Here is a 23960-nt window from a genome sequence, read left to right as displayed (position 1 = left end):
TGCTTCCTGCGCCTTTTGCTCAGACTGTCCCCAGACCCCGCCTAGGAGCCCCCAGCCAGTCTGCTGGCGGGCCTGGCGGGCAAGACACGAGATACTAAGTACCGCACCTGTGAAACCGAAGCCCTAGATTGCCCACTCTGGGGTGGCGATGGGGTTGACCGGAGACCACTGCGTGCTCTGATAAGAGCACCTGCCAGCGTCCCAGAAGCAAGGGGGTCGGGGGGCCGGCTAGGGGCAGGCGGAGCGCCGCTTCCACGGGGCGGCTGTGCGCGCGGGGCCGTCGGAGGAGGCTGGGCGGGGAGCCCGGTTCCCCGGGGCGGAGGCCCGCACGCCGCTCCCAGAAGCCCGGGCCGCACCCAGGCGGTGCTGGGGGCCAGGGAGGGCTGGAAGGGGTCTGGACACACAGACAGGTTTGTCTCCGATTTCCGATGGGGGCGGGAGTCAACCAGAACCACCGGAATGGTGGACAGGCGCAGGGACGCCCGCCTGCCCACCCCTCCACGTGGCCGGGGGCCAAACGACACCCGGTGAGTTGGAGAGCTCTGAACATGTAAAGAGTATCACAATTTACGCAAGGAAAGCAAAACTACAGACTCCCAGAGTAAATCTGAATATGTTTATTGTGCCCGGACTACAAGAGTTCCCCTCGTAAATTTTTGGTGCAAACTGATAAAAAACAAGATACAAGTCAGCATGTATAGTAAAGCCCGTAAAAAAACAAGTCTCTCCCTGAAGCGGGATTCCTTGTGATTTTTACTCTTTTTTTACACCTTTCTATATATGAATCTATTACAATGAATATATATTACATTTATCTCAACAATAAAAAAAACAATTTTCAAAATGTCCAACTATAGTAAGCACATACGGGTAACCCTTAATATCAGATTTTTCGTTGCCCAAGCTCACATGCCAAGAGAGCTGGTTAAATTATTTGTTCAATCTCCCACTACCCAGATTCCTATATTTTGTTTCCCTAAACTCAAGAACCAAAAAGATTTAGTGATGGAATACTTTTAATTACTTTTGCCATTAGTCTCATTCCTGGCTCTGTTTTTGGTCCTTTTTTTTTTCTTTTTCCTTTTCATATACTAATTTTTATATATATTTCGTAGCTGATATACTTATTGAAATTACAAACATATCTCTAAATTCATTTAAATTCCTTTTGGAATAAGGCAGATTATAAATAGCATACATATGTCTGGCTCATATAGAAAAATATAACTTTGATAAGGAAACTCAACTAGAGAAGATGTACTCTAGGGACAATGGTAATCCCCACATGATAATTTCCTTCTATGGGAGCACAACATTGCAACTAGGATGAACAAAAGGTCGAAGAACCCAATATCCCTCACCGTCCAAGGAAGAGAAGAGGAAGAATTGCTGAGTCGCCCAGAAAAAAAATCAAGAGTCTTCCTTCTCCTGGAACCTACGGAGAAAGAAAGGATTCATTATATTTAAGCATAGAAGTTCGAGTAGTGTTAGATAAGACATTCATTTGAAAGGTCAAGGAAGGAGTTTTATTTATGACATTGTGGAAGACACTAGCTCCCCTAAACAATCCTGCAAATTCAAGAGAACGAAAAATGCTGGATTAAAATTACATCTAAAATACATCTAATGAACCACAATGAGACACCCTCACACTGGTCAGAATGGCTAGAATTAACAAGACAGGAAACGACAAGTGTCGGAGAGGATGTGGAGAAAGGGGATCCCTCTTACACTGTGGTGAGAATGCAAGTTGGTGCAGCCGCTCTGGAAAACAGTGTGGAGGTTCCTCAAGACGTTAAAAATAGAGCCACCCTACCACCCAGCAATTGCACTACCGGGTATTTACCCCAAAGATACAGACGTAGTGAAAAGAAGGGGCATATGCACCCCAATGTTCATAGCAGCATTGTCCACAATAGCCAAACTGTGCAAGGAACCGAGATGCCCTTCAACGGATGACTGGATAAAGAAGTTGTGGTCCAGATATACAATGGAATATTACTCAGCCATCAGAAAGCATGATTACCCAACATTTATATCAACATGGATGGGACTGGAGGAGATTATGCTGAGTGAAATAAATCAAGCAGAGAAAGACAATTATCATATGGTTTCAGTACGGTTTCACTCATATGTGAAATGTAAGGAATAGCACAGAGTACCACAGGGGAAGGGATGGAAAAATAAGATGAAAACAGAGAGGAAGACAAAGCATAAGACACGTTTTTAAGATTTTTATTTATTCATCTGAGAGAGAGAGAGAGAGAGAGCGAGCATGAATGGGGGGGGGAGGAACAGTGAGAGAAACAGACTCCCCAACGAGCAGGGAGCCCGGATTCAGGATTTGATCCCAGGACCCTGAGATCATGACTTGGACCGAAGGCAGAGGCTTCACCAACTGAGCCATCCAGGCGCCCCACCATAAGAGACTCTTAAACTGTAGGAAACAAACTGAGGATTGCTGGAGGGGAGGTGGTGGGGGATGGGGTAACTGGGAGATGGGCACTAAGGAGGGCACGTGATGTGATGAGCACTGGGTGTAACAGGCAACTGATGAATCACTGAACTCTACCCCTGAAACTAATAATATACTATATGTTAATTAACTGAATTCAAATAAAAAGTAAAAATATATATAAGCATTCCAAAAATATATGCAATGAATTATAAAGAATATGCAAAAGATATCTTAGGACACAAAGAGCCACTTGCCATTAAATAAAAAAAGGAAAAAAGAAAAGGGATAAACTGTACCTCATAAAAATTTAAAACTTCTGTTCATTAAAAAAAAAAGTTGGTGTGCCTGGATGGCACAGCGGGTTAAGTGGCCAACTCTTGATTTCAGCTCAGGTCATGATCTCGGGGTGGGGAGACAGTCAGGCTCCACGCTCAGCAGGAGAGAGATTCTCTCTCTCTCTTCCTCTGCACCCCCCCAACTCTTTCAAATAAATAAATCTTTAAAAAAAAAAAAAAAAAACAACTATTTTTTTAAAAAGTTAAGAAATGGGGTGCCTGGCTGGCTGTATCCATACAACATGCGACTCTGGGTCTCAGGGTTGTGACTGTGAACCCCACAGTGGGTGTAGAGATTACTTAAAAATAAAACCTTAGGGGTGCCCGGGTGGCTCAGTCAGCTGATGGTCTGCCTTCAGCTCAGGTCATGGTCCAGGGTCCTGGGATCGAGCCCCACATCGGGCTCCCTGCTCAGCGGGGAGCCTGCTTCTCCCTCTGCCCGCCCCCACCCTCCCACTCGTGCTTGCTCTCTCTCAGGTAAATAAATAAACTCTTTAAAAAAAGAGTTTAATACGTCAGACTGGGGGAAAAAAAGTTAGACTCTCAAAAGGTATATCTAACTACCGATATTTTTAACCTGCCAATAGAATGGCAGGAAAGTAAAGGCAGTCTTCACACCGAGTGCAGCGATGGGCAGCCAGTACTCTGGACGGTCAGTCACAACTGAAGCCCCTGCTACCACGGTTCCTTGTTGTTTGGACAGCGCATGGAGGAACCAGAGACAAACCCAGAATGTCTGACACGAGACGCTGCATAAATTTGGGATTCCTGAAGGGCTACCCATCTGCGTAACAGTGAACAAGAAAACAAAAATCCAACTCTGTAGAAGTGGAATTTGATGGTCTCACTGGGTAGAGGGAGAAAAAAGATCTCCCCTGAGAATTTCTAACGTTAAGCTGGCCTTTCCATGGCTTTGCAGCCCAAATTCATACTACGCATGCGCTCCAAAAAGACCTGAAGCCAAGGATTTACTTAACGTGATTCCAGGGGCCTGGATGGCTCAGTGAGTGAAGCATCTGCTTCCGGCTCAGGTCATGATCCTGGGGTCCTGGGACTGAGTCCTGCATCAGGCTCCCTGCTCAGCGGGAGTCTGCTCCTCCCTCTCCCTCTCTCTCCACTTGTGCTCTCTTGCTCGCTCGTTCTCTCTCAAATGAATAAATAAAATCTTAAAATTAAATTAAATTAAATTAAAAAATAAAGTGATTGCAGCTTGGTGAGTGTTTCAACGCACCTAAACGGGAAACAGAAACACTGAGAATACAGCATTCAACTCAGGACTCAAGAAATTCCCATAGTTCAAATTCTAAAAAAAATGTGTGTTTATAGTCAAAAAACAAATCAAAAAAGCATTATGAGAGGCACCTGCCTGGCCCAGTGGGAACAGCATGCAACTCGATCTTGGAGTCATGAGTTCGAGCCCCACATTCAACGCAGAGACTACATATATACATAACTAAACACATAATTACTAAATAAATAAAAAGAAAAGAAGCACCATGAGTCAGTCAGCAGAAACAACAAAGAGCATCATCAGACCCATAACTATGGGTATCAGAATTACCCGACACAGAATATAAACACTCATATTTGATATACTTAAATGTAATACATATTTTAAGAATAAGAGGAGGAGGGCGCCTGGGTGGCTGTCGGTTAAGCATCTGACTCCTGATCTCAGCTCAGGTCTTGTTCTCAGGGTCCTGATTTTGAGCCCCGCGTTGGGCTCCATGTGGAGCCCACTTAAAAAAAAAGAAAAAGAATAAAAGGACAAATTTTTTAAGATTTTATTTAATTGAGAGAGAATGAGCAGGGAGAGGGATAGAGGCAGAGGGAGAAGACTTCCCGCTGAGCAGGGAGCCCAATGTGGGGCTCGATCCCAGGACCCCAGGATCACGACCTGAGCTGAAGGCAGACGCTCCACCGACTGGGCCACCCGGGCATCCCTAATAGGACCAATTTAAAGTAAGATTTAGGAATTGGGAATGATTAAACATGACAGAGGATATTTGAAAAATAATGAAGTAGAACTCAAAAAGATTTTTAAGTAATAATCACTGGAATAATCGAAGATAAGAGTTAGTTACCTAGAAGAGACTGGAAGAATTTACGCAGAAGCAGCATAAAGAGAAAAGGATGGAAAAACACGAAAGGCAGGATGAGAGAGACGGAGGATCGAAGAGGTGTAATAAACTCATCAGTCAGAGCTCTAGAAGTGAGAACGGAGAGCAAGCAGGAACATCGACATTCGGTGACATAACGGCTGATAGTTTTCCAAGAATGACGGGGGGAAAAGATCCTGTTTCAGAAAGTCCAACAAATTCCAAACAGGATAAAGAAAAGAAAGACACATCTCGATATGTTGTTGTGAAACTACAGAACACCAAAGACAAAGAGTTGGTTTTTTTTTTTTTTTTTAAGATTTTATGTGTTTATTTGTCAGAGAAAGAGAGCACAAGCAGTAGGAGTGACAGAGACAGAGGGAGAAGCAGACTCCCCAGCAATCAAGAAGCCCGATGCGGGCTCGATCCCAGGACCCCGAGATCACGGCCTGAGCCGGAGGCAGATGCTTCACTGACTGAGCCCCCGAGACAAAGAGTTCTTACACCCATTCGGAGCTCCCGGGTTCTTCAACGCACAAGTGATTAATTCTGACCAAAGGAAGAAAGACTACCTTGAACCCGTGGTAGACTCCAACACAACCACTAAGCAGTACTTGCCTTCTCCATGTTTTCATTTCCTTCTAAATACCTGAAAAGGCTTAGTTCACTGGCTATAAAAAGATTAAGAAAACTGTTGATTTTCAAAAATAAAAAGATCACAAACCTGTTAGCTGAACTGTAGAGAGAGATGGGACCCAAGGAAATAACTGCTTTCTCAGTACCAAGAGGACATCAGTGGAGCAGCAGACTGAGAAAGGGAGGGGGGCAGGGAAGGGTGCACACCTGCAGCTGGTACAGGTGTAGAAGACCGTCTGTCCCTCGTCGGCCGAGCGCATCTGTCTGGTGTGGTAGGCCATTCCTTCATGACCACAGCGAGAGCAGCGCCTGTCAACCTGGCCAGCAACGCAGGCCGGGCGGAGATGGTCAGGGAGGCCCCGTCCTGCCCCTTGCTGCTCCCAGCAATCACATGTCACACTCCTCCTCAAGCTGGGCTGCTTCCCTCCAGACCTCAACAACCACCCCCGCATCTCCACACCGCCCTCCCGAGGGGGCCAGTCCTGGAGGTCATTAACTCACCACGGGTCCCTGGAACTCCGGTCCTTCGTCCACCGACACGGGAACGGCTGTCCCCAGTTTGTTGAACACGATGCAGGTGTTCACGACCTTCCCCTCGAAGTCTGCGCGGGCGGGAAGCACGGTCGTGGCACCTGCACTGCCCTCTCCGCGGGCTGTGCTCCGGGGCCCTCGGCGTCAGGACCCCCGCCGCCCCCCCCCCGGCCGCTCACCTCGCACGGGGACGCGGAAGCTGCAGCGAACGCAGGTGACCGTGTCCTGCGCCCCGGGCAGCGGCAGGATGGAGCCGCAATCCGGACAAAAGTCCAGGTCCGACTGGAATCTGGAGCCGGAGCGCGCGCTGTCCATGACGCACGGGGTCCGGAGCGCTGAGGGCGGCGGGACGCGTGTCAGCGAAGCAGAGCAGCCCCTCCGCAGGACCGAGCGAGCGGCCGTAGCCGGAGCCTGCCTGCCTGCACGCACGATGCTCCGCGTCCGCCGGCCGTGTGAGGTCCTCCGGAGCAGGCGAGAGCGCCGGCCCAGCGCGGGGCGGGCTAGAGCGTCCGCCGCGCCGGCTCGCCATTGGCCGTGACGTCATAATCCGTCGCCGCGGAGCCGCGGGGCCGTGGGGCGGGAGAGCAGCGCCTCTGGAGGCGGGCGGCGGCTCGGCGTGCGGCCGCGTGTGCGAGCCGGGCGGGGCGGACGGGTACTGAACGGTGCGCCGCGGCCTACTGCGCGCCGGGGGCTACTGCGCGCCGGGGGCTACTGCGCGCCGGGGGGCTACTGCGCGCCGGCGGCGAGCGCCGTCCTGGGGTATTTACGTGCCCGCTCCCATGCGCGGGGGCGTTGGCCCTGGAAATCGTGCGGGCCGTCCTGGGTCCTGAGTGTTTGCCCCTTGGGAGCTCCGGCTCTCGCCGTCCCCGAGCGGGGCTGCCCTCTGCGGCGCGCTGGGCGGACGGAGGCGCAGCCGGGCGTCCGCGGAGACCCCGTCCCGGCGCTCCGGGGCCTCGCGAGCTCCGGGCGCCGCGCTGGGCCGGTCGGGCAGGGCACCCGCCGCCTCCGGCGCAGGAAGCGGTGCGCGCGAAGGTGGAGGAGGAACCGGGCCTGGAGTGCCGCACCTGGGAGGAGGCTTAGGAGTGTGCGGGGGACGGAACAGGAGAGGTCGGGACTCCCTCCCCCCTTAGACGCCCCGGGGAGGCTAGCCTTCGTCGGGGGCAGCCGTGCATGGATCTCCCGCTGACCCAGGCTGACTTGGTTTGCGGACCCGCCTCCACCTCGTCCCCCGGCTCCCGCGCAGCCACAGTGAATTCTCATCGTCATGCGTTACGTGGACACCTGACGTTTCCCTAATATAAAAGCCATAAAACATGAGACCGAGTATCTTTAGAAAATCATGCTATTTTCGTTCATCTGTAACCTACAGTCTAGGGTAGAAACTCGTCCTGAAGGGACCGCTTCGACCTGAGCGTCCTGGTTCCATCCCGGCCCCGCCACCCGCCAGCCAGCCAGGGAGCTGTGCTAAGTCAGCTCCCTGCATGCGAAGGTTCTGGAGCCATCACGGTCCCCGCCTCTGGAAGACAAGCTGTGGTCTCCCCTGGAGAGAGGCTCCGCTCTGCCTGTTTCTGCAATGACGGAAGACGATAGTGACGGAGTTAAAACTCTGAGCAAGATGCTGAGTAGAAGTCCCATGATTTCACTTCGCTGGGTGTCGTTGTGTCTGTCTTAAAAATGGAGGTCTGTTGTGGAGCCCATGACGTAGGTGGTTTTTATCCTGTGTGTCTCCTCTGAAAATGGAAATTGAGATTAGCTTTTTTTCCCCCTCTAACTTTCCCTTTTAAGTTGGACAAGCATTCAGTGAGGATCCGCGGAGCGTTGAGTACTGTCCTAATGTGCGGGGTGTTATAAGGCACAGCCCTTTCTCACACAACCTCACAATTTGTTCAACTAGTATTTATTAAGCTGAGGCTGGGGCTGCAAAGTTGAAAACTGTTATGTGACCTTAAGGGGTCCAAATGATGAGAATGCAATGAAAGTACACTGGTAGGACCCAGTGTGAGAGCCCCAGACAGGCATGGAAAACAAACATGCCCGTCCCTCAAGGAAGGCGGGCAAATGTTTCAGCGAAAAGATAAATACAGCGTTATGGGGAATGTAACAGAAAGATGCTCAAATATCATGTGATAAGGGTAACCAACAAATCATTAACTTTGAGAACTTGGGATCACATGCTCTAATGTTAAGTACTGTGCTAGTTTCTACGTACTGAGAAAAGTGAGATGGTTGTATTTTTTAAATATCAAAATAGGTGTACACAGGCAGACAGGAATGTACCCAAGGAGCCCGTGAGGTCCAATGTTTGGTATCAGATTCATTCTAATAATATATTCGTGGTGTAAAGTACAAGCTACCACCCTCTTAGAGTCTAAATTTCAGCGTGAAAATGTTAAAAATGATAGAGGAGTACAGGTATCACAGTGTAAACCCTGACTGATTTTCAAATGAGTTGTAGAGGTAATGTTAAAAATAAGTGTTCAGAAGAAGGGGAAAAAATCACTGTTATGTAGAATGTTCCAAAAAGAATTGATGGTCAGGGGCTTGACCTGTGGAGGAGAGACAACTGCCATTTACTGAGAACTTACCGCCTGTCAAACATTGTGCCAGGCTCTTTAATCTAATGTACGTTTGTTCTTTGTAACCCTGAGAAGCAGATTTTTGTCTTCCACGTCCCTTTTATAGATGAGGAAGCTGACCGAGATTGTAACTTGCCCAGAGTCACACACCTCAAAGTGGTGTGATTAGGATTCAGACAGAGCCGTGTCAGGCTTCAAAGCCCACGGTCTTTGCTGTAAATAGTACAAAAGGCACAGAGATGAAATGCCAGTCATCCCCAGTGGCTTCAACACGACCTCATAGTAAACTCAGATCAGACCAGGGATGACACATAAAAAGTTGGCAATCTTCACTTGTGTTGCCATGAGCCTGACCCATAAAAAAGGGTAACCACAAATTCCCACCCCAAGGGGTTGAACAGGGCACGGTCTCATAATGGATTTAGGGTGAAGGATGAGTGGCAGTATAAGGCAGGAAAGCAGAGGGGCAGGTGATTACGTCAAAACAGAATTTCAGAACAAAAGATCGGAAGGCAGAGATGCTATATGTGCTGATAGAGGCGGAGAGGGCCCGGACCGAGAAGCTGCAGAGAGAGGAGGGACTGCGAGCTCCGGAGTCCGGAAGTCTCTCGGAGGACGGAGGAGGCTGGGAGGCCCAGCAGCCCAGCACTGCGGAGCCTGCATCATCCCTCTCCCAGGCCCACACTCCAGATTCAGAGTGGTTCCCACTGAGTCCACGGGAGATGTGCGTGTTTAGTTTCCATGAAAGGGTTAGGTGCTGTTGTTAAATTCCCCAGAGGAGGTAGGCCCGCCTCACAGAGGATCTCTCTCTCCGACAGGACATACCCTTGGCCTTGACCAAAACAGTTGGTTTCTCCAGTTCAGTCAGTATGTGAGCAGATAGGCTCTGACACCTCCCACATTCTAATTTACTTCTGCTTTTTTATCTTCCAGTTTGGCCTGGGCTAAAACGTCTACAGACCCTAGGATTGCTGTGGGTCAGCAGTCCCCACTGGAGAAAAAAATCTTGGTAAATAATCTTCACGTTGTTCAGTTTGGAACTACTAGGAGAAGGAGCCTTAGGGTTAAAATCCTGCACGGGTGACCCCTCTCCAGAGTGTGTCTACACTAGCAGTTGTGTTTAGCTGTATCCATACTTGCAAAACAGAGTATTGTGTTCAAAACGCCCAATACTGTATTTTTTAAAAACTAGTTATTGATTTTGGTGGTGGGTAATTCAACTCCGAAAGCTCCCAGTTTCACCTAGGAGTGAAGGGAGTAAAAATCACGATTCTTAAACACCAACGTAAACAAGAGACTGCATATCTTTTCAGTGCCTGTTTACTTGTGTCTGAAAAGACGGTCACATTATAAAATTCTGTACCTTACTTTGACAGAATCTAGGTGGCGTGCACACGACAGCGGCAAGACAGCTGATAACTCACAGATACCAGGAGGAGTATGAGACGCTGTGTAGGGAGCAAGCTCTTTCCCTTGACTACTGGCTGGCCAAAGCAGAGTCTTACTATAATAAAAGAATAATGGACATGGTGAAAGAACAAGAGACAGGCCACGAAAACAAGAAGAAATTGGAGGGGAAGACGACCCACAGGCTAGAGAGACAAAGGCGGTATTACTTGGTTCCGGAGAGAGAGGTGAAACACATAGAAAGGCATGTTCAGAGAGGAGGTCAGGTCAGAGGGTCGAAGAACAAAGCATGTAGACAATTACCACGGCCCCCTAGTGAAACAACATTCCCCAAAATTGTGCCAGAAGAGCGCGGAGTCCTGAGCGCCCAGAGAAGAAAGCACGTAAACGAGAGGGAACAGATGCAAATTAAAGATCACCAGGAACGCATGGTTCGTGGGAGAGAACTCGTGGAGCAAAGGGTCAAGGAGAGAGTCTTGAGAAAAAGCCAGAGCCAGCCGCCGACCCGTGAGAGGCGTGGGAGAGCAAAGAGGGAGATGAAAGAGTTTGAGAGCGTTATTGCGTATCCCCTTTTCCAGCCATGCAGAAGTCAGATTAAAGTGAATATCCTTATGGAAAAGAATAGAGAAGAAGCAAATACTATTATAAAACCACATCAAAGGAAATTCCTAACCATGCCACCCTTTCTTAGAAGCCAAATAGGAAAAATAAAAGACTAGTAAAGTTTCAGTGCTTTTATAATGAAATCACATGTCTTGAGTGAACTTTTGCTTTTAGTGCTAGTTCTCATCTGTCCCCAGAGTCCTTGCATCCTGGTTCGTATCAGACAGCTCTGGGCACACGGCTCGGCGGAGCTGTTGCAGTTACCTCGTGTTTGCCCGCGTGGGGACCCTGTCTGGCGTCCCGTGCCGGCAGCTGTGCGGTCGGCGATGACGGTGAGCATGGAACTGGGATCCGCCACTCCGCTTGCCCTCTCCCGGCCCTTCACGGCTGTCTCGGTGAGGTTGCTGAGGCGCGGCGTGTGGTCCTTCAGGGAACTACTGACCAGGCCCTACACTCTGGCTGGCGCCCTACAGGAACTTCGAGAGCCGCTGCGTGCCACGTGTTGTGAGTGAGCGAGAGGTCCCTGCCCTTGACTGGGCCGCAGGTAGTGGTGGAGACCGAGCGTGGTCAGGGTTGGGGTGGAGTCCCGCGCAGGAGTTGTGCCGAGGAGGGACCCCGAGCCCAGCCCAGCCGAGCGAGGAGGGCAGCCACAGGGCCCACAGCACACGTAAGCAACGTCTTCCCGATATTTGATTCCACTCGGAGGTAAACCGGACTCACCCTCGAGCCCATGTCCCCCCACCCTCACTGATAACTCAGAAGACAAATTGATGTGCTGAGCGAGAATTTTAATCCCAAGCAGAATGAAACTGATGGATTTCATTTCATTTTCAGTTCATTCTCTTCCCAGATAGTGAGACGTTGGGAAGGTTGGGGGTGAGCGTTGGTGAGTAGAGACTCAGAGAAGTGGAGGCCGGACTCCGTAAGGAGCATTCTACTTGAGTCCTGGTGGTCCGCATGCGCACCCCTCAGGACCAGCAGTTCACTCGTGACCCTGATACCGCGACGTGCGCAGTGCGCAGCGGAACGTTCCCCAGTGGTGGGCTCTTCCATGTTCGCCACCTGCACGCGGTGCCCCCCCAGCAAGCCCTGATCGGCCTCCCGCAGACGGCAGTGTCTGGCCTCCCTTCTCCGCGTCCCGGTGGTAGGTCCTCTACCCTGCACGGAGGTATCGGCGAGGGCAAGGGGCAGGAGACCCGGAGACCCAGATCAGAGGGTAAGGAGACGCCCTTTGAGGTGAGCAGGACATTAACTGGAGGGGCGCCTGACGGCTCCATCAGCAGAGCCTGTGACTCCTCATCTCAGGGTCGTGAGTTCGAGCCCCGCATTGGGTGTAGAGATGACTCAACTCTGAGTGATTGTTTTGGGGGGTTTTGTGAGTAAAGCAATAGAAGTTTATGAAGTGAAGATACAGAGAAACTCTCAAGAGTGAGAGGGGTCCCGACAGGGATGCCCCTGTAAGTGGTTGTTTACCACGAGGATTTTCAGTGCTGGACACGTTGGTGAGGTCAGCTGCCCCCTGTCCTCCAAATCGAGCAGAAAAGCAACTGGCGACCGCCAGGCAGTCTCACAGCTCATGGGGCTGAGAACAAAAGTCTGGGACGAGGGTGCAGTTTGACCAAACCCGATCCCATCACCTGTGCCTCACACACAGTTCCCCTTTCATCCCCTGGGCTGTGTGTGAGCAGCACCATAATTACCAGCCCTTAAATCCTCAGGCATGCTTCACGCCTTTCCTTTGTCTTGTACTCTTTTTTAAAGATTTTATTTATTTGTCAGAGAGAGAGCACAAACAGGGGGAGTGGGAGAAGGAGAAGCAGGCTCCCCACTGAGCAGGGAGCCCAACAGGGGGCTCGAACCCAGGACCCTGGGGTCATGACCTGAGCCGAAAGCAGACGCTTAACCACCTGAGCCCCCCAGGTGCCCCCGTCTTGTGTTCTGTTTTCTTGTCAATGTGACATGAATATACAAATGAAGATGTGTGTGCACGGCTGGAAGGGTGGTACCCGTGCAGGACCGCAGCCTGGGGAGTGGAGCGCCCGTGGGCCGCACTGGCGTCGTCCCCGCCGCACAGCCGGTCGCTACCCTGGCTTGTGTGGTGCCGACCCCCTTCCCTGCGTGCTTGCCACCGTTACGTGGTCCTAAGTGACGGCATCGTGCCTCGCTGCCTGTTCATGAGTTTGTATAGATGACGGGAGGCTGCATGTAACTGACGTCTTCTGGTCATTAATACTTTTTAATCATCCGGGTTGAGGTGCAGCCCCGTACAGTTCATTTTCTCTCTTTCTTTCTCTTTGAAACACACTCTTTACTTGATTTCCGGGATCGCACGCTCTGCTGGGTTTTCTGCAGCCTCACGGGCTGTTCCTTCTCCGTCTCCGTGTCCACCCTCACCTGCCCAGTCTCTCGGTGCTGGAGTAACCCACACGTGCACTCTCGGCTGTCTCACTGAGCTGCACGGCGTCCACGTTATCTGTCCACCGAATCACCACCAACCTACGTGTGCTTCTGCTGTGGTTCGTTTCAGGACGTGCCCCATCTCTGTCACCTACTCTACTGTGGAGCTCTTTTGTTGTTCCACGTTTTGCTTTTCCATTATTTATTCTACAAATGCAACTTCTGTAAACTTTTTTTTTTTAAGATTTTATTTATTTATTTGACAGAGATAGAGACAGCCAGCGAGAGAGGGAACACAAGCAGGGGGAGTGGGAGAGGAAGAAGCAGGCTCACAACGGAGGAGCCTGATGTGGGGCTCGATCCCATAACACTGGGATCACGCCCTGAGCTGAAGGCAGACGCTTAACCGCTGTGCCACCCAGGCGCCCCTGTAAACTTTTTTTTTTTAAAGATTTTATTTATATGTTAGGGAGAGAGAAAGCGCATAAGCATGGGGAGCTGCAGGCAGAGGGAGAAGCAGGCTTCCCGCCGAGCAAGGAGACCCACGCGGGACTCGATCCCAGGACCCTGGGATCATGACCTGAGCTGAAGGAAGCTTGTGAGGTTTTCGTTGCACTGTGTTTGTGTGCCCACGAGCCTGTTCTGTAGGGTCTGTTTGAGTGTTTGTTGAAAGAGAGAAGGACATTTGTTACCTGCTGGAAGCAGAGCTGTGTCCGGGAGAGCCTGGCCCCAAAGTACAAGAACAGCTGGTCATGTGCCACTGGACCTTCTCACATCCTGTCCGTGCACGTAGTCTGTCTTCATTCTTGTAGTTCAGTCGAGGTACTGACATATCTTTGTTTACTTGTTTGTTTTTTAATACCCTTCAATAAAATTCATGATTTTATGTATCACTTTTCCAGAACTTTCTCTGGTGCCTTCCAGACAGGGTCACCCCCATGCCTTCTTCTCAAGACACCTGGCAGCATCCTCTCCACCTTCTCAGAACCTTATGCCAACAGCTACTCTTTCTCTCTCCTCCATCCCCAATGGCTCCTTTTCAACTGGGTCATTCCTACTAAACTATAAATATCTAAACAAGCTACCATGCTATTCCTTTGCCCTCCAAGCCAGATCTCCTAGGAAGGCTGTAGAAACTGCCTGCCTTCTGGCCCCAGTGCCCATCAATCCACCAAACCCCCTTTCGCTGCGTCCTCAAAGAGCTCCATGCAGCTGAATCCGATGCACAGTTAAGGGTAGAAGGGAGAAAGGAGAGGGCGCCTACAGCAGGCATAACCTCACAGGCTTTTGGCAGCAAAGGCAGCATGAATGAGACATCGCAGCTGGAGGGGAGGAATCCAGACCTTAGAAAACAGGAGGGCAAAGACATCAAGAGTCCTGGGAGGTGGCAGGTAGGGAACCAATGGAGCCCATTCAAGGACCTGGAGCCGGGGACCTCAGGTACAAGATAAGCGAATACTCAGCATGAAAGACCAGCCCAGGAGTAGAAAGGGTGACAAAACGGGCGCCTGGGGGGCGCGGGCGTTAAGCGTCTGCCTCTGGCTCAGGGCGTGATCCCGGCGTTCTGGGATCGAGCCCCACATCAGGCTCCTCCGCTGGGAGCCTGCGTCTTCCTCTCCCACTCCCCCTGCCTGTGTTCCCTCTCTCGCTGGCTGTCTCTGTCCTGTCGAATAAATAAATAAATAAATAAATAAATAAATAAATAAATAAATAAATAAATGAAATCTTAAAAAACAAAACAAAACAAAACTGACGTGCTGACTTGGGTTTCACTAGGGATGGGCAACCACCAGTTGAGAATTAAGAAAGCCCAAAACAGAAACAGATTTGGGGGCAGGAGGCAGAGCAGACAATTACCGTGACCCTCATACTGAGTCAGTACGTGAAATAAGACTTTGATCTCATGAAAGCATGTCTGACAGTATCTTTAACCATGAAAGTTGCTTGGAAATGGGGCCTCGGGAAGTACGGTTTGCAAGACTGGTGTTGTTTCACATCTAATTATAGAGCCTTCCACTGGGTTAGTGGCACAAATTAGAATAAGGGCGAACAGGGTTGGCAACGCCTGACAGCAAAGGCTTTCTAAAACTCACCTGTTACCTCCTGTCAATTCAGATACTGAGTCAACTGCACCTCGTCTCTCATAAGTCATATTTTTGTTGGTGACCTCATGGCAGCGAGCAGAAGGATAGTTGTGTAGAGGGAGAAAATAAAACATATGAAGTGTCTGCCATGCATCAAATACAATTAATTTTTTCATTGACTCATCAATACATCTTGATTCCAGGGTAATCAATATATCCTGACTGAGTAGAGAATGAACTATCCAAAGTCTACCATATTGACATAAAATTTTGTTGAGAGGAATAGGAAATTTAGCCAATGGATTTCTCAAACTTTCTGGGATGTGCATGTGACATCCCCAGATATCTTTGGTTGGCATAGGTCTTTTACAGATGCAGAGCTGTGCTCTGTAACGTGGCGGTCGGCCTGCTCTGCTTGCCCAAGGTCTGTTTCCGGTAAGCCAGTTCCCACCCTCGTCCTGGTAGAGAGCTGTCCCCAGCGAGTCCCCGCCGATGGTAGCACCTGTTCTTCCAGGCCCGGTGACTGACACCAGTGTAGCCAGTGGTTGGCCTGTGTGTCCAGTGACCCGACCAGAACCCCCGCCTGGTTCAACAGGAGGAGGAAGAATATTTTCACAGAACATACAGAAACCCATCGTGTACTCCCCTTTGGTCTGCGTGGGCCTGGGACTTCGTGAGCCGTGTACGCAATCAAGTGGTCATTCTCCTTATGACCCAGGACCACGTAAATCGGAGACTCCGAGTAGCTGGGCCAGAATTTGGTTTGGCACCGGCCCCCCCATTTTGGCTGGATTGCTGCCAACAGGACGTACCAGCCCGGCTAGCCTGGGAGTGCTATTAGGGTCTTAGGGAAAAGAGAGAAACACCATGTCCAGGAATTTCCAGAACAGGTCTCTATAACCTCCAATCCAGATCAGTAGAAGTGGCCAAGAGGAGATGATACTTCTGGGGGGACAGCAGCGTGGGGTGGCCAAGCCGCCTTAGGGAGGTGTGCGGGCCAGGAGGAGGTGAGGGAAACAGACTTAAAAAATCCTTTTTAGTGGACCTGAGAGAAGGCTCTTCAGCCTGTGAATGGTGGTAGGAAGCATGAAAGATCCACCAGGTACCTTGGCTACCAACCCATCGTCAAGAGGCTTTGCAGTAAAAGGCATACCATCGTCAGACTGGAGCGGTCTGGAAAGCCCGAAGCGCGGCAGGGCTTTGTTTCGAGGGCCACACAGTATGGCCGAGGGCAGGCCGACAGGACTGGAATAGCAACACCGAACCCTAGAGAAGTGCCAGCACTACGGGGTCCGGTGAAGTCCCTGTGCCCAGAGCGGGTGTGGACAATGTCCCTCGCTGTGTGGCCTCCCTCCCTGTAGGACAAGCAGGTCACAGTCCAAGTCGGAGATGGCATCCTTTCTCGTGTGCCCTGTCTCTGACGGTGAATGCCCGCCAGGCCCGGGACGATGATGGACGCGGGCAGCGGTGGGGGTGACGGGCACCCAGCGCGTCCCTCATCCAGTCTGGCTCACAGAGAACAGGCTCCTCCCATGGGCATGCACCTGACGGACAGACGGCGAGATCAGCAGGGGGTTTATTTCCACAGTTGGCCACTCCAAAGAGACATGTCCATCCAGTCTAGTCTTCCAAGTGCCTGACCAACTAGCTAGGCCACCGGACGGCCCGAGTCAGGAAAGCGAGAGGCAGGCGGACGGAGGGGTGTGTTGGAGAGAGCCACGAACCTGGCCTCGCATCTGCCCCGCGGGTAAGGTGGCAGCCTCCATTTTTGGTTCTGAGTGACTGGCGCGGGGACTGAATGTCGGCCTGGGCCTGAGCCATAGCTTAGCCGAACGCAGCGACAGGACCTGCGCTCCGAGCCCTGCGGAGCCTCGACGGCAGCGTGCGGGACCAGGCCGGCCCCACCAGCGCATCTGCCACTCCCCGCGCGAACCGAGGTGTCTGGCCGGCCTCGCGCCCTGCGGTGTGCCGTCTCCACAGCCGAGCAGGGCTCTCAGATCCTCCCGCTCGAAGCAGTGGCGTGCAAGGCGGCCTGCACTCCAAGGCGCCGAGGAAGCCGCAGCGTCAGAAACCTTCCCCGGGCCGGCCTGTGGCTCCCGCAGAGCCCGAAACAAGCTGAAGCTGCGTTTCAAGAGGAGGGCACCCAGGGGCGCCTGCCTCCGGCTCAGGTCGTGGCCCCAGGGTCCAGGGATCGAGTCCCGTGTCGGGCTCCCTCCTTGGCGGAGAGCCTGCTTCTCCCTCTGCCTCAGCCCGCCGCTCCCCCTGCTCATGGTCTCTCTCTCTGTCAAATAAATAAATAAAATCTAAAATAAACAAACAAACTTTTGTAAACATGGCTTCCACTAAATCCTCAAAGACATCTTCCAAAATGACGCCTTGGTTGTTGAGAGATTGCAGACCTGCGTTGGGAAGGCTCAGCATTGGAGGGATGGTGTCCTACCCGCAGGGACGGAGCAGCACGTCTTACCGCAGGGGGTGTTTGTGGACACTCACCTGGGCCATGTTTGCAAACGTACTTTGTAAATGGTAAAACCCCAGGCCGACATGAAGCCTAAAGGATGGTCGCGGCACCGAGTGGAATGTGGTGTGTGCTGACGTGGGGATGTCGGGGTTCGGAACCGAGGGCCAGGAGAGAATTCTTGGGACGTCTAGTGCAAACCAAGTGGCTTTACTGAAGCTCGGGGACAGGACCCATGGGCAGAAAGAGCTGCACGGGGTCACGAGGAGTGGCCCATTATATGCCTTCAAGCTGGGAGGGGCAGGGACAGCACAAGCCTCCCAGGACCCTGAGGGGGCAGCTGTTGTTAGGAAAGGTCGTTTATTACTGCTTAGTAAGAACTCAGTCCTGAGACCCCTCAGAGGTGGATGGGTGGGTCATATGCTTGGGGGATGATTGCTAGCATGTATCTTGGGGGTAGAGATAAAGGAATTTCCAAAGGAAATTCTATATGTTAAAGGAGACTCACAGGGTCCAGGGTCGGTCTGAGGTTGCCTTTTGCCCTCAGCAAAGCGTCAGCATCCAGGCAGCTGAGCTCCCAGACCAAGCTCCCACCCCTTGCCTATTTCATGGCCTTGTCAATGGGCTGTAGGAAGTAAGGAAATTTAATTTTTTTATTTTGCCTTTGTTTCCCACATGAAGTGCTAATTAAGTGGAAAACAATAAATCTGGTATCCGTTGCACTGTTACATACATGTCACCGAGCCAGGCTGAATTGGGTGAGGGTTAGTGGCTGCGGAAGCAGCTCTCCACCCGCCCGGGTCCTCCCCGCGCTCCCCGACCTCCAGCATTTCGGTCAAGGTGTGTTTCTCTAAGATGCCGTATGCCTCCGCCTCTCTCCTGGGGGCCCGTGGGGCTCGTTTCCCCTCTAGATGGTGGTGGTGGGAGGTTTTAATCAGAGATAACCCTCTTTTTTCAAGAGCAAATTAGGACCGGGACTAAGGCAAGGTCCTGGCGCTAGGTGGGACCAGGGTTGCTGCGGGTAGGAGGGTGGGCTGGGGAGGGGGCGGGGCTCTCTTCCTCTCGGGCTTCTCAGACGGCGAACTCTTGACCTTGGTGGGTCCACAGTCTCAGCTGGGCCCCGGGGCAGGGAACGCGGTGGGCTCGTGGAACCTGGCTGAGAGAGCGGGGCGGCCCGGCACTGGGCCCCCCAGACAGTCCCTGTCCTTGGAGCACTGCGGGTGAGTGGGGCAGCTGGGTGTTGAGCTGGGGGGATGGAGGCAAACGCGGGTGTTCGTCCCGCACTCCTCAGGCCTGACGCAGGCAAGCGGGCATTGCACCCGTCATCGTGGAGAGGCTCCCACCGCGGGGCCCTGGGGAAACCTGGCTGTCAGGGGTGTGGCCTGGTGCACCAACCTCTCCGGCCACAATGGGGGCCCCTGGCTGGTGTTGAGAAAGCTGGGATTCCAGAAGGGAAGTTTCAGGGTGGATGGGCCTCGGGGGCTCCTCGGTGTGGCCGGCCGATGGGAGCACCTCAGCCCCTCCAGTGGGCCACCGCAATGGTGAGCCGTTCTGTCTCCTTCCTGCCTGCGGGAGGCTTCACCCCAAGGGACAAAAGGTTCTGATCTCAGGGCTGGGCTGGGCTGGAAAGGGTGTCCTGCTGGGACCGAGCAGGGAACCAAGGGCGAGAGCCTGGCTGGAGGGCCCAAGACTCAAGCAGCTGGGGCCCGGGGTGCCAGCCGGTCCCACAAAGCCTGGCAGGTGTGGCGGGGCTTTTGGTTTTTCTAGGAGTTGCTGTGGGAAGCCGCTGACGGTGGTTTTGGGTCCCAGAGATTGGCTGCTCTCAGGATGGGAAGATGGCGACACGCTCCCTCAGGGGATTTACGTTCTGGAAGGGCGGGTCGCCAGCGCCAGGACCGCTGCCCCCTCCCCCTCTGCAGGATGTGGGTGTAGAAAGTGCTGGGGCAGTTGCAGGGGCCTCCTCCCAGCGCCCCCGCACGGGCCGTTGGGGGCCCCCCGGGGAGCAGGACAGCCTCCTGGGTCCTCTGGCTGCAGGGACATCTCCCACGACCACTGTGAACAGTCCTGATGGAGAGGGAGGGGGACGGAGGGACCCGGCCGCACTTGGCACCTCTCAGCAGTCTCATTAACTCCATCATCAGACCCCCCTTTTCTGGCTATTTTCAGCACACCCCCAGTCCAGAGAAACTGCAAGAGGAAAGTCAGCGGGTTTTTATGTCTTTGTTCAAGGGAGTGCACCTCAAGTGACGTGAGAGGCGGTCTGCAGAGGAGGTGGGGCTCTCCAGGTGTCTTCGTCGCCCCGGGGACCCGTCCCTGAGCCCTGCGGCCTGGGCTTCGAGGAGCAGAGGTGTGCTCGGCTGTGCGAGAGGACAGTTTGGACCACAGACCCAAACCAGGAGGAGCAAGTTCCGTTGTCCCGGAAGCCATGCCAACCCCGACCGAGGCCAGTGCACACCCTCTCCACCCGCACAGTGACCAGGACACACAGAGCCCCAGGAAGGGGTCCGGTCGGCCCCGGGGGCCAGGCCAGGAGTGGGCAGAGCTGCGGGCAGACAGGGCGGCGGACGAGAAGCTGCTCCCGCGGTTGGATGAGGAGGCCCGGCGGGAAGCCGCGAGGAGAGAGAGCTGGTGGGAGACCTGGCTGGAAGTGAGCAGAGGGCGGGGGGGACAGCTCCCAGGCTCCCGAGCTCTTTTGTGCGTCCCCGTCCAAGTCCAAGGTCAGGCGGGGTTGCAGCCGGCTCCCAGCTGAACACCTGGCAGCTCATGCCCGCCTTTCTCAGCGCCCGCCTCCACCCCGCCCTGCAGCTTCCTGGACTGGTCCCACCTTACCTATATTCAGTGCATACCGCCCCCGCCCACCCTCCTGTCTTCCTCCCTTTCCTTTCTGTAGATGAACGTGGTGGCTTTGTGCCTGTCCTTCCCTATTTCTCCCCTCCTTCCATGGTTTTCTTTTTCTCTCGGTTTTCTAACGAGAGCTTGGACGACTCCCTGAGTCTCTCCTGCTCTTCCAGAAGCCAGTCACCTTTGACGATGTGGCCGTGAATTTCACGCAGGAAGAGTGGGTGTGCCTAGACGCCGGTCAGAGGGTCCTGTACCAGGACGTCATGTCCGAGACCTTCAGAAACCTGATGTCTGTGGGTAAGAGGCCGGGGTTCCCTCAGCACGCTGCCTGCCAGGACCCTCAGCGCAGCCCCCTGCCCAGGACCCCGCCCAGGACCCTCAGTGCAGCCCCTTCCCAGGACCCTCAGCGCAGGCCCTGCCCAGGAAACTCAGCACAGCCCCTGCCCAGGACCCCACCCAGGACCCTCAGCGCAGCCCCCTGCCCAGGACCCTCAGGACAGCCCCCTGCCCAGGACCCTCAGTGCAGCCCCTGCCCAGGACCCCGCCCAGGACCCTCAGTGCAGCCCCCTGCCCAGGACCCCGCCCAGGACCCTCAGTGCAGCCCCTGCCCAGGACCCCGCCCAGGACCCTCAGGGCAGCCCCCTGCCTAGGACCCTGGGACACCTGGCTTCCCTGAGCAGGTAGATAAGCTCACAGCTCACTTTACTGACCCTGCACCTTCTAGGCCTTCCAGGTGTGAAAGATCTAGGTCCCTAAGCTCGGGGTGAAAGGACGAGAAATGAAAGCCTGCACTGAGGCAAAGATAATCCCTGGAACATCATGATCATTTGAAACGTACCTGTACTTACTGAATAGCTCCTGTTAGGTGCCAGGAACTTCGTTAGGAGGTCTCCTCCCTGCACCTAAGTGTCCCAGTTCTTAAACCAAGGAAATGGGAGAAGATAGCCTGTTGTCCCCACTGAGTGGGATGGGGCCAAGCCTGGGACCTCGGCTCACTCTTTCCTTCCCACCCCCAGTTAGAATCTTTCTGTCTAACCCAGATCTGATCATCAAGCTTGAACAAGAAGAAAAGCAGTGGAGAGCAGGGCTCCAGCTCCGACCCCCAAATGGAGAAGGCCTCCCTTCAGGTAAGCATGGCAAAGGAGGGGGGCGGTGAGGGCCCCGGCCATGCCCCGGGAGGGTGGAGGGCTGCCTCCCAGCACCAGGGCCGAGCACATCCTCTCCCAGCCTGCGTCCTTCTCACCGGGCCCCACGTGGAGCCGCGAGAGGGCTTGAGACCATGTGCTCGTGTCCCTCGGCCCCAGAGGACTATCTGAACTATTGAGGACAAGCAAATATGTGCGGTTTTCCGGGGGTTGGAGTTCATGCAGGTTGCTTACGTCCCTTCCAAGGGAACAGGAGAGGAAGGGGCGTGAGCTTGTGCTGAGCCCAAGTGGAGACCTGTTCCTGAGGTAGAGGGGGAAGGAGAGGTTCCGGGCCGAGCTGACCACGGGCCCTGGTGTGAACTTCCCATGCTAGCTGGGTGATGAGCGGCACCGCCTTTCCCTTCGGTGACCCCGTTTGCACCACCTCGGAGGTCACTGCGGGTGTCGTGGGAGCGTGAGATACTGAAAACGAGAGGAAATGGATTGTGAGAAGTGTGGATCTAGGCTAGAGTTCTGACCTCCGCTCTGGCTGAAGGATTCCGCTTCGAATGTTGATTCTCTTTTCATTTGGAAACCCAGAGGTCCGTTCTGCCTGCAGCCTGTGAGGTCCGCGAGTGAGAGCGCGAGTGAGAGCGTGTGGGGGGGTGCGGGCTGAAGGGGAGCTGGTGCTGGGCTCTCACGGGGCGTCCTGTCCCCCCGCCCCCACCGCAGGCGGCAGGAGGAAAACGCTTCGGGAGGAGACTTGGAGGCTGCCCGACGACAGGGCGTCCCTTGCCTGCAGAGGGGTGGGCCCAGCCTCCGCGGCAGCGGGGTCCACGCACAGGGCCCCCGCGCAGCCTGCCTCCCCGGCCAGGCCGCCCTTCCTGTGCCAGCCCTGTGGCCGGACCTTCAGCAAGCGCTCCGGCCTGCACAGTCACCAGTCTGTTCACGGTCCCCACACGACGGACAGCTGCGGCCAGTGTGGCAGGTGCTTCCGAAACCCCAGGGACCTCAGCTTCCACCAGCGCGTGCACCTCGGAGAGAGGCCCTTCTGCTGCCCACTCTGCGACAAGACCTACCGTGACGCGTCGGGGCTGAGTCGGCACCGCCGTGTGCACCTGGGTTACCGGCCCCACTCCTGCCCCTGCTGTGGGAAGGGCTTTAGGGACCGGTCCGAGCTCAAACGCCACCAGAAGACACACCAAAACCAGAGCCTGGTGGCCCGAGACCAGAAGCGCCTGGGGAGGCTTCCAGGCCCCAGAGCTGGATCTCAGGAGCGCGCTGACCAGACCCAGGGGTCCAGCCAGGAGACCCACGCCCCAGTGGCCAGGACCCGAGAACCCACGACTGGAACCGAGGGTCCCGTGGCCGAGACAGAGCCACCTGGTAACGGCAAGCAGGTCACTGGGAGACCCTGGGCAGCAGCGGGAACGGCCCCGGGGCCTGGGACCCTCACGCAGACACCCAGCACGAGAACCCCTTGCCTGGACACCAGGCCCAGCCGTCCCTCAGCAAAGCCCTCGAGACTCAAGGTCTTCTCCTGCCCTCACTGCCCTCTGACATTTGGCAGGAAGGCCCATCTGTCCAGCCACCTGAAGGCCCACCTCTCGGAGCAGCCCAGCGGCTGCTTCCGCTGTGGCAAGTACTTCAGCTCACGGTCGGAGCTGGTCAGACACCAGCAGACACACTGGAGGCAGAAGGTCTACCGTTGCCCCGTGTGCGATGTCTGCTTCGGGGACAAGGATGGCCTCATGGGTCACTGGGGGGGCCCCAAGAGCAAGGACCCGTGTCTGGGCAACCTTCAGACGTGCTGGGCCATCCTGGGCCAATGGTTCAGCTTCTTTCGTGATGCCCCCCCTTTGTCAGGGAAGGAGATGGGTCTGCCCCGGGCATCCAAGCCCCAGGAGAGGGCGGGGAGAAGGCACCGGAGGGGCGAGAGCAAATGAGGCTTCGAGGGGCGCGGTACATAAACTAAAGAAACGGCCTTTCTGACTGAGGTCGTCCTTTGTGCTTGCTTTTCCTCGGCACGGGCCTGCAGGGTCAGCGGCTCGGGCAGAAGAGAGGGTAGGGGCGAGGAGGGACATGCCGAAAGGACCGGCTGAGCAGTGGCGCACGGAGAGTTGTATTATTATTATTAGCACCTGCTTTGTTTGTGTCTGACAGACCATCAAGTAGTAATTGTTGGAGAAAACAGTGGCTGCCGTGACAGGGGTAAGGGGGGACCCGTCCACTCAAGACGTGGAAGTCGAGGCCAGTGTTCGACACTGCCCTCGCTCCCCTCGCTGCTCCGAAGGCCGGGGGCCCGATGGCGCTCCAGCCCGTGTCCTGGCCTGCCGCTCACGCAGCTCCAGGGGTTCGCACTCCTCCTTCCCTTCGCTCTGCCCCCCAGGACCGACATCATGGGAGAAACA

The 23960-nt window shown here is 54.1% G+C and overlaps 3 protein-coding genes across 5 annotated transcripts; 2 read left to right on the top strand and 1 right to left on the bottom strand.

The window, feature by feature from the left end:
- Window positions 1-602: 602 nt before the first annotated feature.
- Window positions 603-6535, bottom strand: POLR1H (RNA polymerase I subunit H). Its single transcript, XM_045803917.2, has 4 exons — window positions 6239-6535; window positions 6030-6130; window positions 5736-5845; window positions 603-1435 (listed from the first exon to the last, which is right to left on the bottom strand). Exons 1-4 carry the CDS (start codon window positions 6372-6374, stop codon window positions 1411-1413), a joined length of 372 nt encoding a protein of 123 aa, XP_045659873.1. The 5' UTR covers window positions 6375-6535; the 3' UTR covers window positions 603-1410.
- Window positions 6536-6621: 86 nt separating this feature from the next.
- Window positions 6622-17980, top strand: LOC123796438 (putative uncharacterized protein ZNRD1-AS1). Of its 3 annotated transcripts, XM_087858237.1 has the most exons (4): window positions 6622-6711; window positions 7429-7760; window positions 9569-9644; window positions 10012-17977. In XM_087858237.1, the coding sequence occupies exons 2-4, from the start codon at window positions 7756-7758 to the stop codon at window positions 10759-10761; spliced, it is 831 nt and encodes a 276-aa protein (XP_087714363.1). In that variant the 5' UTR covers window positions 6622-6711; window positions 7429-7755; the 3' UTR covers window positions 10762-17977. The 3 variants fall into 3 exon arrangements, 2 of the variants coding, with proteins under 2 accessions (XP_087714363.1, XP_087714364.1); XR_006780752.2 differs by lacking the exon at window positions 6622-6711 and having other exon boundaries at window positions 6725-7739; window positions 10012-10071; XM_087858238.1 differs by lacking the exons at window positions 6622-6711; window positions 7429-7760 and adding an exon at window positions 7767-9359 and having other exon boundaries at window positions 10012-17980.
- Window positions 17981-19818: 1838 nt separating this feature from the next.
- On the top strand, window positions 19819-23937 carry ZFP57 (ZFP57 zinc finger protein). The gene is made up of 4 exons (XM_087857889.1): window positions 19819-20231; window positions 20596-20722; window positions 21466-21552; window positions 22282-23937. The coding sequence occupies exons 1-4, from the start codon at window positions 20010-20012 to the stop codon at window positions 23493-23495; spliced, it is 1650 nt and encodes a 549-aa protein (XP_087714015.1). The 5' UTR covers window positions 19819-20009; the 3' UTR covers window positions 23496-23937.
- Window positions 23938-23960: the final 23 nt, after the last annotated feature.

Source organism: Ursus americanus, chromosome 32, assembly GCF_024610735.1.
Source record: "Ursus americanus isolate L20-20 chromosome 32, mUrsAme1.1.p, whole genome shotgun sequence".
Taxonomy (NCBI): Eukaryota; Metazoa; Chordata; class Mammalia; order Carnivora; family Ursidae; genus Ursus; species Ursus americanus.
The sequence above is the reverse complement of the archived record's forward strand: the minus strand, read 5'-3'. Positions and strand labels throughout refer to the sequence as shown.